Source organism: Cryphonectria parasitica (assembly GCF_011745365.1).
Source record: "Cryphonectria parasitica EP155 unplaced genomic scaffold M406scaffold_5, whole genome shotgun sequence".
In the NCBI taxonomy this organism is placed as follows: Eukaryota; Fungi; Ascomycota; class Sordariomycetes; order Diaporthales; family Cryphonectriaceae; genus Cryphonectria; species Cryphonectria parasitica.
The window spans coordinates 1,867,645-1,877,975 of record NW_024468913.1 but is presented as its reverse complement, the minus strand read 5'-3'; the positions used below and the strand labels follow the sequence as shown (position 1 = coordinate 1,877,975).

Below are 10,331 nucleotides of genomic sequence, written 5' to 3'. Positions count from 1 at the left end.
ATCAATTAATTTTTTTTTTGGTCCTTTTAATTTTTCTTTTGGTAACCGAGCGAGTCAACAAAACCTTAGGATGGAGGTCATGTTCCAGACGTGTCACATCTCACAGGGCTGACTACAAGCCTTCCTCCAACGAATGAGAGGCTCAAGGTTAGCCGGAGTTGCACGATAGCCTACCAAGTGTGCCGCGCAAGCCATGGGCGTTCCCCCAAAATCCCACCCTCCTCCCTCCACTTTCTTCTCTCCTTTCCCACACACACACATACGTACACACACAAGAAAGTGTGCTATCGTCGTCAGACCAAGAAGGGAAAAAAAACAGAAAGAAGAAATTTGGGGGGGGAAGGGGAAAGCAGGGGCCTGGAGAGGGTGTGTCTCCATTGGCTCACGACCGGTGCTCGGATCACAAGCCAGCCCACCCACGAGCAGCCACCCAATTGATTTAGTTCGTCACGAACCTGCATCGACACACCACCAGATGGTGGTCTTTAGAACGAACCAGGCCCTCGGCAGCTCAGGCAGCTCAGGCAGGTGAGGTGTGGTAGGTGGTAGGTGGTTGGTGGCTTTTTGGGCCGGGGGGGGGGGTCAGAAGTGGACTTGGGCTTTTAGCAAGGAGGGAGAAAAAAAAAAGGGAGAAAAAAAAAGACAAGGTTTTGGGTTGCAGGAGGTTGACTCTCGACTCGCATGAACCCTTCACGGCTGCCGAGCCTTATCTGCTGGGAATGAGATGATCGTCGGAAGACCCAGTTAGACCAACCAGGCCGCTCTACTTTTCTTCCTCTTTTCCCCAGTGCTCCCCAACCCGATTACTACTATCCAATAGTTTCTGCCAATTCAGTATCTGACCCGGGACGACGGCAGGCTGGGCGCACTCACTCGCCCCCTCTCTGGAGCAATCTATCGACTTATCATAGCCAGGGATCTATCATTTCGCTTGACGGGAGCAACCTTCTCGCCTTCAGGGACCGAGCCTGTAGGAGAGAACGCAGTGTCGTCAATTCGTGTCATGTCATTTACTCTTCGCCTTTTTCTCCAATCTCTTGGTTTCTCAGTGTCAATTGGACAAAAGGGACTGTCCCAAATTTTCTCAGTGCCCTTTTCTTCTTCTTTTCTTCTTCTCTCCCCTTCTCCTTCCTTCTAAAAAGACAGCTGCAACAATTCTGCAATGCTACCTACATACAAACAAAGGTGGGCGTCAATGTCAGCGGAGATCCACTGCTGCACAGTTGGTGGACGACCGTTGTGTTTTTTCTTCTTCTTTCATTCTCTCTTCTATTTCTTTTGCTTTGCTGTCTGCGGCCGGCGGATGCATTCTAAGACATTGGTATGACGTCTCCCCGCAGTAGGGGACACCCTCCTTTCCACACTCCTTGTTGCTAAGGGAGGATCGTTGGCATATGAAAGTGGACTTGTGCATTAAGTTACTTCCTTACTATCCCTAGGGCCTGTACCGGGGATGCAGTCTCACAGTAGCCTATGCCGTCCTTGCGTCAGATCTAGAAGCTCGAGCAACCACCCCTCCCCCACCCAACCAGTTTTCCCGCACCTTGCTCCCTTCCTTCTGCATCCTGTGAGAAGTCATCACAAAAACACCACACGACATGAGGGTGTGTTCGTAAATGTATATGCAGGTAACTTCAGACGGGGCACACAAAACGAGAGGAGAGAGCAGAAGACATGGTGGGGGCGGAGGCACACACATACACGCGGGCGCGGGCGTGCGGGCGGCTGGGCAGCTCGTCAGTGCTACATCTGTATCGGTTCCCAGCCTTGCCTGGTGTGGGTGTTCTGTGTGTTGGTTGTTGGTTTTGCGGCACGTCGAGTCTCGCGTGTGTGTGTGGGAATGTCTGGGGACCAAGATGCATAATTCCGATGCTCAGATTGGCGAAGTCTGCGACTTCGCAGGGCCCTGCTCTGGGACCCCCCCCCCCGGCGTCCACACATCCACCCATCCATCTTCACCAATGCTCATGCAAGAGCGCACGTCTTGTAAACCTCTTTTGGTCACGTCGTCGTCCCTTTTTTCTTCTTCTTCTTCTCTCTCTCTCTCGTGCGTTCTCCGAGGCTATGCCGAATAATAACCCTGTCGACGTAGCAACGATGACCGCAACGAGGGGTTGATTTTTACTCTGTGACGACATGCAGGTGAGACAAGCTTGCCGTGCAGATGCCATATGCAATGTATATGCAGCGTGCGTGACCAGAAAATTTCTTTTAGCAGCCATCGTACTTGGCTTCGAGGTGTGCCCCCCCCCCTTTTTTTCCAGTATAGGTCCATGAGCAGTACCCAAGTAGTACCGTAAGTAAGCATGCAAGGCCCGGTAGCCGTGCTAGCTTCTGTAGCATGTGTGCTTCATGCGGGTTGTGGTGTCGCAGGTCATGTCATAGGGACAGGAAGGGCTTTCAACCCCCCCTCACACACTATTCCCCTTGCTGCCACGAGGCCTGCGAAGGTGGTGTTGTCGTGCGCCCAGTCGGCCGGACTAGTCATCAAGTCATCGTCACCATAGACGGCACAAAATAAGAGTTGTGCGTGTGGAGAAAATGCGGACCCTGCGGTGTTCTTGGTGGTTCGTTGAGGAAACAAGGAGGAGGAGGGGGGATGAGGAGGAGGACCTAGTAGCCATCACATAAGCCGGGAAGAGAGGAGGGTTAGAATGGCATGTACTCTGGAGTACCTTGATGGTACTGCTGCTGTGTACTATGCAATGTATGTATGGGCAGTATGATATGGTACCCAAAAGCTGTATAGTTCTGGAAGGGTTGGGTGGATGGCAGGATACCGGGGCAATACTACTATGGCTGTGTCTTACCTATTCTCTTGGCGCGTTTTCCCTTCCCCTCGGTATCTCTCGCCGCACACCACAACGCCCTTGCTGTAATGAAACCTTTCCTCGTCTCCTCTGTATGCCCATCGCGTCTTGTTCTTCCCTTGTGAATTTACAACAATTAGTAGTTAGTCGACGTTGGACCTGTCGCATTCGTCCCAGCATGGTCGACTTCACTAAAAACCCCTCCTCATTGAGAACCCGCAAAGAGGTCGTCGCAACCCGCGCTTAAGCTGATAATAAACGAGGCTGGGGGATCGTTGCAAGATCTGGTCGATCTTGAGATTGGTCTTTGCAAGGGTTAGGGGAGGGGGGTCTTGATTGATCAACTGCGTTGTTCCCGGGAAACGTTGAAGGAGGGGGGGGGGGGGAAGAAGTACCATACTAAGTAGTGAGAGCTGAGGAAAAGAGAAAAAGGCCACACGCCCCCTCCTCCTTTCTTTTCCCCCCTTCTCTTCCCTTTGGACGATCTGCCGTAGCATGATCTGCAAGGACATTTCTCTCCGAAGGCCTCTTTTGGGGTTCAACAGAAACGGGAATAATCCACAAAGAAGGAGACCAGAAAGAGGGGAGGAGGCAAAGAGCCAGCCCCCCCCCCCTCCCAGAGCGTCCCTCGTTCGCTCAGCTGCAACAAACGAGTCCCGGTGCGCTCTCCTCATAGTGCATGTTCTGGCGTGATCAGCAAGGAAAACACCATGGGAGCAAACGCACGAGGGAGGGTCGTCAGATTTTTGAAGAGCCCACCTTCTCCACGATGTCGTGCTGTTGTATCCGCCGGGATGTCTCCGTACGAACCACTACCATAGTACCACAGTTCACTGACCATGTACTATAGTATTCTGCATGTAGTATGCAGCTAGCATACTCTTGTACCCTGAGTGTATTTTCGAGACTTTTCAAGGTCTAGCCTCGACTCGATCGGCTCACCCCCCTCCCCCTCATGTCTCCTTCACCCTCCTCCCCTTCCCCTCTTCTTCCCCCCTTCTTCGTCACTCCTCCTCACTCCTCACTCCTCAACTCCGTCGTCTATTCCCTTCTGGACCCTCACCATCCCCACATTCGATCACACTCTGGGTGAGCTCTGCATCATTAGCCCTCCCGCGCTTAACCTGTTTGCCATGGACCTGCGTCGACTCGAATGCAGTCTCGAGCCGTATTTAGATGGTGCTGCCGTTAATGGTGCATGATTCTGCGCCTCCCAAGCCGAGCCGACCTTGCCTTGTTGGGGGGAAAAAGTTATGTATCATATCCAAATGAGGAGAAGGCATCGTCATTTCCCGTAATCTCTGCGAGCACACACTCTGACTAGTGCTAGGAAAAACAATGACTACTACTATGATACGCATAGTAGGTAGGTACAAAGCAAGAAGGCACTACAGGAAGTATGTACCATAGTACAAAGTACATTGGCAGGTGCGTTGGTGGCTGGCCTATGCCAGCAGCTGCTTCAGTCTCTCACAAGGATCGCCCGCCTAAGCTCTGACAGCAGAAGGATTTGAGGGACCCGTCGACCCTGCTAGTCTCGTTCCCCTCTCACCATCGGCATCATCCTCCTCCTCCTCCTCCTCCTCCTCCTCTATCAGCAACTATCAGCACCATCATCAACACTATCGTCATCCCTAACTCCATCTCCATCTTTTTTCCCCTTCCTCTTTTTTTCGATTTCTGACCTCGTGCTGCTGACATGCACCGGGGCAACCGGAAGGATTCAAATGTCTCGGGTGGCCACATGAACTGAAAGTCACGCAGTGCTCTGTTCCACCACTCACGACACAGAGCGGGTCGCCGTTGGCCAGCCTTGCGCCTTGCTCTCGTGCCCCCGTCCCCCTCCTCCTACTCTTTCGTCGAGGGACCCTGAAAGAGCTAACACTAGGGCATTGTCGTGTTCCTACTATGGTACTCCTCCGAAATCATCACGACTTAGAGTTGGTACCATGGTAATCAGATCTCTCGAGCCAGAGCTCCAACAAAAGAACCCTCCCCCTCTCCCCACAATGAGGAACCCGTGCCGAGCTACAGAGATAGGCGCCGTGCTCGGCGATCTCAAGCTCACCAGGAATACCCTGTCAGCCTGTGAACCCCAGACGAAGAGACTACTCTGCTGAGATCCCAATGCTACCTCTTCCTGTGGCTTGCTCTGGGGTAGCCCTGGGGGCTTGCAACCGAGCTCTCCGTCAGCATCGAGTCATGCGGCCACTCTGTTCAGCCGCGATGATGTGATGAACGACGATGCTGCGATGCAAATTCCTGGTCCGGCAAAAAAAAAAAAAAAAAAAAAAAAAAAAGCCTGCCCCGCCTGCCCAGGACTATGTACAGCAGCAGCAGCAGCAGCAGCACCAGTACAGCACGCCCTGCTTGTTGCTGGTTGGTGCTGGTGCTGGTGCTGATGCTACTGCTGGCTGCTCGATCTTCCAACGCCAGTCTCGTATTCTGCATGTGCCCAGACGATTAAATCTGGTAGCTGGCGGACCTGAGGTTATTTAGATCTTCACGCCCGGTCCCGATGAGAGATGTTCATTTCCGGCGCGTGCTGGCTATGCTATGGCTATGGTACTAGGCTGGCCAGGAAGCTGTCCGTGAGGGAAGCAAGCGAGGTCCACCTCACGATCCGGTGCACAACGATCGCCCGCGGGCTCCATTCAGTCTTGCAGAACTGGCCCCTCCCAGCGCGAAGATCTGCAGAGATCGGTGCCGTTGCTCGCACCGTGCCATCCCAGCTGGCAGATGTGGGGAGTGTTCTGAAAAGCCCTGGGCCTTGTCTTGTTGCGATGCTATAGTCAGTGCGCCGTCAAGAGCGGATCTGACATGACTACCATGTACTACATAGTATAGTGCTGCTACGTGTACTATATAGTACAATACGTGTACTTTGTACACACATGACCCACCACGCCAACTTCAACGGGGACGAGGGCTCGAGGAGAAAGAGCGGGCCATCTGACGAGAAATCATCAGTTCAACAAGTATCCCAAGATCGTGAGGGACCTAATCTCCATCATCAACCCCGCGCGCCGTTGCGGCGAGCAGTTTGGCCAAGTGGGCTGGCCCCATCTTGTGCTGGCCGATGCTATCCTTTCTCCATCATCATCATCATCATCATCATCATCATCATTATCATGCACCATCGAGTTTGTGCGAAAATGACCCGATTGAGACTAAGGGCCCTCTTCCTTATCCACCGGCGGGTAATGTACGTGTACAAATGTCCGCTTGTCGATTTGTAGGGTTTGTTTGGATTAGGGACTGGTCATCTTCTGTTCGCTTGCGGACACACTTGTCCGAAGAAGCAGCAGCTGGATACTTACCTAGTAGATGGTACACATCTTCCCTTGGAGACGATCGGAGTGTAATCTGACCTCAACCTGTCCTCCAAGGTCTTCCAACCAGAGCCGACCACGGTGACGGCGCCCCGGGACGGCCTCCATGAAGAAAATCCCCGACTTGTTCCCGTCAACTTGAGAGGCGGCCGTCCGTCCAGCCGGGCCGAAACGCCCTTCTTAACCAAGCTTGGCGAGATCGTCGTTGCTGATCACTTCGACAACGGACGTCTCTCGACCACAATATCTTTTATGTACTCTCAAGGCCAGGAACAGATAGGCAGGCAGGCAGGCAGACAGACAGACAGACAGACATACATACATACATACATACAAACGACGAGAGAGGGCTGACGAGAGAGTACTACATAGTCAACAAGCGAGGGCCTGGAGCACTAATCGACAAGGCCACTTGCTCCACTCGTCCCGTGATTTTTCTGGCTGAGAAATGTCGTGCTGTGTCTACATAGTAGTTGCTTCAATGCGACGTGTCCATACAACAGACAGCCTGGCAACTGTAGCCGATTGAGGGGCCGGGGAGCGAGGCTCAATGATAACCAGCATGCAGTGGAGCGCTTGACCTGCTCCTCATCCTCATGGCCTAAACCATACGATATCACCTTGAAAAGAACCCGGGGGTATAATTACATATCTTTCACAGCAGGTGGCATTGCCGGTCTTTCTCCTTTAGGCACATGTAATAATCAAATGATGATCTGCTCTTGGGGGCCCGTACTTGGGGGATGATACTACTGCATATTAGGGAAGCATCCCAGCTGAGTTGAGCGTCGTACTCTTCATGGAGAGCTGTGAATAACACTTGTCGCCCCGCAAAACCAACGCCCCCAAACCCCCCCCCCCCACCACGCCCCAGCCAACCACGGTAGGAATATGCGGGTAGAATGAATATATGGGGGTGGGAGGGGGGGGGGCCGTCGATGCAACAAAGGCTTTTTACGTCAACATGCAAGCTTCATGCAATCAGCTTCCAGGCCTGTGAACATTCCTTGAAACGGACAGAGACTTGCTTGGCCTGCATGACGGAAGCTGGACCCGGCCTCCGCGAGCTTTTTCAACGTTTGGTGACTGCGTTGTACCGGTGGGGGTCCCACTCATGAGGAGGCCATCTGGACAGGCAGATCTTGGAAGTGGACCAGGGAGGAAGTCTGGCTGAAGTGGACCATCAAGAAAGTCTGGCTGTCCCTGTGGGATATACCATACTACATAGGGTGTGCACTGCGCCAGAGGCGTGCGGGTCAGTTCCGCCCTGGAGCTGCAGAGGGGGCAGAGAAGGGGAATCATTCTGTTGAGTAGAGCGTCGACTTTTATGGTTGTTTACCCACCAGAGAGAATTGCAAAGAGACAAGAGCTGACCGTACCGTGCCCGTCAAGCGAATGCGAGCACGACGAGCCAACTGGAGAGCACCTTGGTGACCAATTCCCCCCCCTACCCCCCTGCCCCAAAATACATTCTGTATGTAGCAGGTCTGATAGATTGTCTGTAACGGACCAGGGCTGCCACCTCACTCTCATGATGGTGTGAAGCACCACACGCACCTCTGCCTTCCAACGAAAAACAGCTTGAAAGGCCGGGGGGGGGGATCAATGGCGAATCATCTCACACCCTTTTCCCGGTGGCTCATTCGTTCGTGAGTGGCCGGCGTCTTTGAGGTTTGTACAATGCAGTGCCCTCATATTATGCTGGGGGATGCAGCAGGTACAGCATTGTATAATCTCTTCTCTCGTGAACCGACCACCGATATGGGCATGTATGGGTCGCATGGAAGAATCTTGTGTGGAGGACGAAGTGCTCCTTTTGTTGCTGACCACCTCTTTTTTTTTGGGGGGGGGGGGTTGGGGGGGTTGAGTCTATACGTAAGTTCATATCTACCTTCGGCTAGGTCTGTCGCCGCGCGAGAGAGAGAGAGCACGCGGTTTACACACTTGGAGACAATACTTAATATTCAGCAGCCCTGCAGAGAACAGACATTTCCTACAGAAAATGAGGCTTAAAATTTATGCTAATCCCCAACTTCGCCCCCAACAAAACGAGCTATCTCGAGCTCATCTCGACAGACCCAGCACCATGAACAGGCCTCCCTCATGACCCCTACAAGTTTCAAAGCCGTCGCTCTCCTTCTAATCATGACAGAGCGTGGTTGTCCACCAGACGTTTGGTTGGGAAGGAAGACACCCTCCATACCAGTGCCTCTACGTTAGGTGAGGGTTTGCAAACACGATCCCAAGCCAATGGCGAGACAGCAACACGTTCGGCCGTATGCAAACGCTCGTGGAAACTGCCACAGCGGACTTGCCGACATCTAGCGTAATGGTGAAGAAAAGAACATGGGCGAGTTTGGGTCGGGTTTTCTATGTGGTGTCGAAACGGCGCTGCCAGCCTCTCTGCAGGACTTATGCGAGTCGGTCCACGTTAGCGGTGTTGAAAGACTGTGTAGCGAGACACCATGTACGAGCGCTACAGGGCAAGGGGATCTGCATCAAGCAGACGGAGCAGCGATGATGATGGCGCAAGACTGCGAGAGGGTCAGTGCTGCCCTACTGCCTACGACGTGAGGAGACACCTTGCGCCGAGGAGCATGAATGTTATGCATCTACATACGAGGCCACCCAGGCAAACATATGCATTCTTGTTGACTGATCGAGATGTAGGCTATGTATGGGAGGTCGTTCAAAAGGCCCAGGCATGAAGCAGTTGACAACAGATTGATGGTGGCACTGGAAACACGCATAAATTCTTCTCGAAAGATATCAGGCATCAATGAGCCCCAACTACCTTTACGAAACCAAATGATAAATGGGTATCAAGTCCATATTTCTGTAAGGCTGCCCTCCCAAGCGTCCTCGGCCTGCCATGTAACGCCGCTCGTCCCTAATCCATATATTCAACGCAGTTTTCGGTATCGTCCTGAAGGAAGTAGACTGAATACGGTCGGACAGTTCCATTCTCAGAGGTCATAACCACAAGGGCTCCTTTGCCTCCATTGGTGTTGTTTCTTCGTTGACCAGCGCCTCATCTCGACGCAGGATCGAGTCCCTCATGAAGGACAGGATCTGCAGCGCGGCTTCGTGAGGTAGGATAGTCGTGGTGTTGATTGTCAGGCCCTCATATTGCTCGTACATGAAGAGCTTGCCTCCCTCGGACCTAACCGTGCGCGCCTCGTTAGGGCTGCGGACTGAGGGTGAAGAATGTCAGCAAGTAAGTCTCAATATTTGAAGTCATTCATTTCTCATAGCGCAAGAGTAAGAACGCATGGGTACGGCTGTCATGTCAAAGATCTCGGTGGATACTTTGATGAGAAAACAAAAATTCTGGAAGACCTACTCTTGTCCTTGAGGCTGACCCTTCTTTCCGAGTTGGAAATTCTGCGCATGTTCTCATCCAGGCGACATTCCAGGTAGATGGGAATCAAAATGCGCTTGCTTCTATTGGCGACAGTTTCGAAGTCTTGAGCTATGGCCCTGCCCTCTGGAGTGTCCGGCAGGCAGTCGGTACAGATGGCGACCTTCTTCAGGGTGGTGGGGTGCTCGACTTGCTCCGCGAAGCATGCATCACGTCGTTGCTTTTGTGCGACCACGTCGTCTTCAAAAGTCGGCAGAAAGTTCTCACTCTCTGACTTGGCCCAGTCGACCAGGCTCGCCTTGTCGTCGCCGATGAGTATCTTGAGAGTTTCGGCTACGGTGTCCTTGCCCACGCCGGGCCACCCATTCAGCAGAATGATAGGTGCAACCATGATCTCTGCCCTTTTCTTATTCTTTTTTCGCAACGAGAGGAGAAGGTCAGGGCAATGACGAGTCGATTCAACGGCGCGCGGTCCTGCCCAGAGTGATTGAACCCTGCCCTGCCTTTGCTTGAGAGAGCCTGTCCCCGTCCAGCTTTTTGGAGAAAAGTAATGATATGTGTCCGCAACCGGAAAAGGATGGGCTCTGGAATAATCGACAATCGCCGTGGGTTTGTGACCACGAGGCAAGCTTCTTTCCCCGCTTTGTCCCGCCTTTCTTAATAGTGGGCAGAGATGAGCCTTTCCAGAGGATGCAGACAGTTCGTGTATGTCGATGGTGGTAAGTGCTGTGGAGAACAGAAGTCCTGTGGTTCTTCCTCACACAAAATGTTCTTTCAATGATTGGTGCTCTCTTGGGATTGATGCTCAGGCGCTGGCAGCAGCATGCT

At 52.8% G+C, this 10,331-nt stretch overlaps 1 protein-coding gene across 1 annotated transcript; it reads right to left on the bottom strand.

Moving 5' to 3' along the window:
* Nucleotides 1–8,874: 8,874 nt before the first annotated feature.
* M406DRAFT_322648 (uncharacterized protein) lies at nt 8,875–9,978 on the bottom strand. The gene is made up of 2 exons (XM_040919673.1): nt 9,486–9,978; nt 8,875–9,336 (listed from the first exon to the last, which is right to left on the bottom strand). Exons 1-2 carry the CDS (start codon nt 9,892–9,894, stop codon nt 9,116–9,118), a joined length of 630 nt encoding a protein of 209 aa, XP_040775532.1. The 5' UTR covers nt 9,895–9,978; the 3' UTR covers nt 8,875–9,115.
* Nucleotides 9,979–10,331: the final 353 nt, after the last annotated feature.

Bases quoted from the DNA above. Each gene is read 5' to 3' on its own strand.
- M406DRAFT_322648 (XM_040919673.1), bottom strand. From the start codon at position 9,894: ATGGTTGCACCTATCATTCTGCTGAATGGGTGGCCCGGCGTGGGCAAG. The intron at 9,337-9,485 runs GTAGGTCTTCCA...CTTCACCCTCAG, and splicing joins GGTCAGCCTCAAGGACAAGA to TCCGCAGCCCTAACGAGGCG.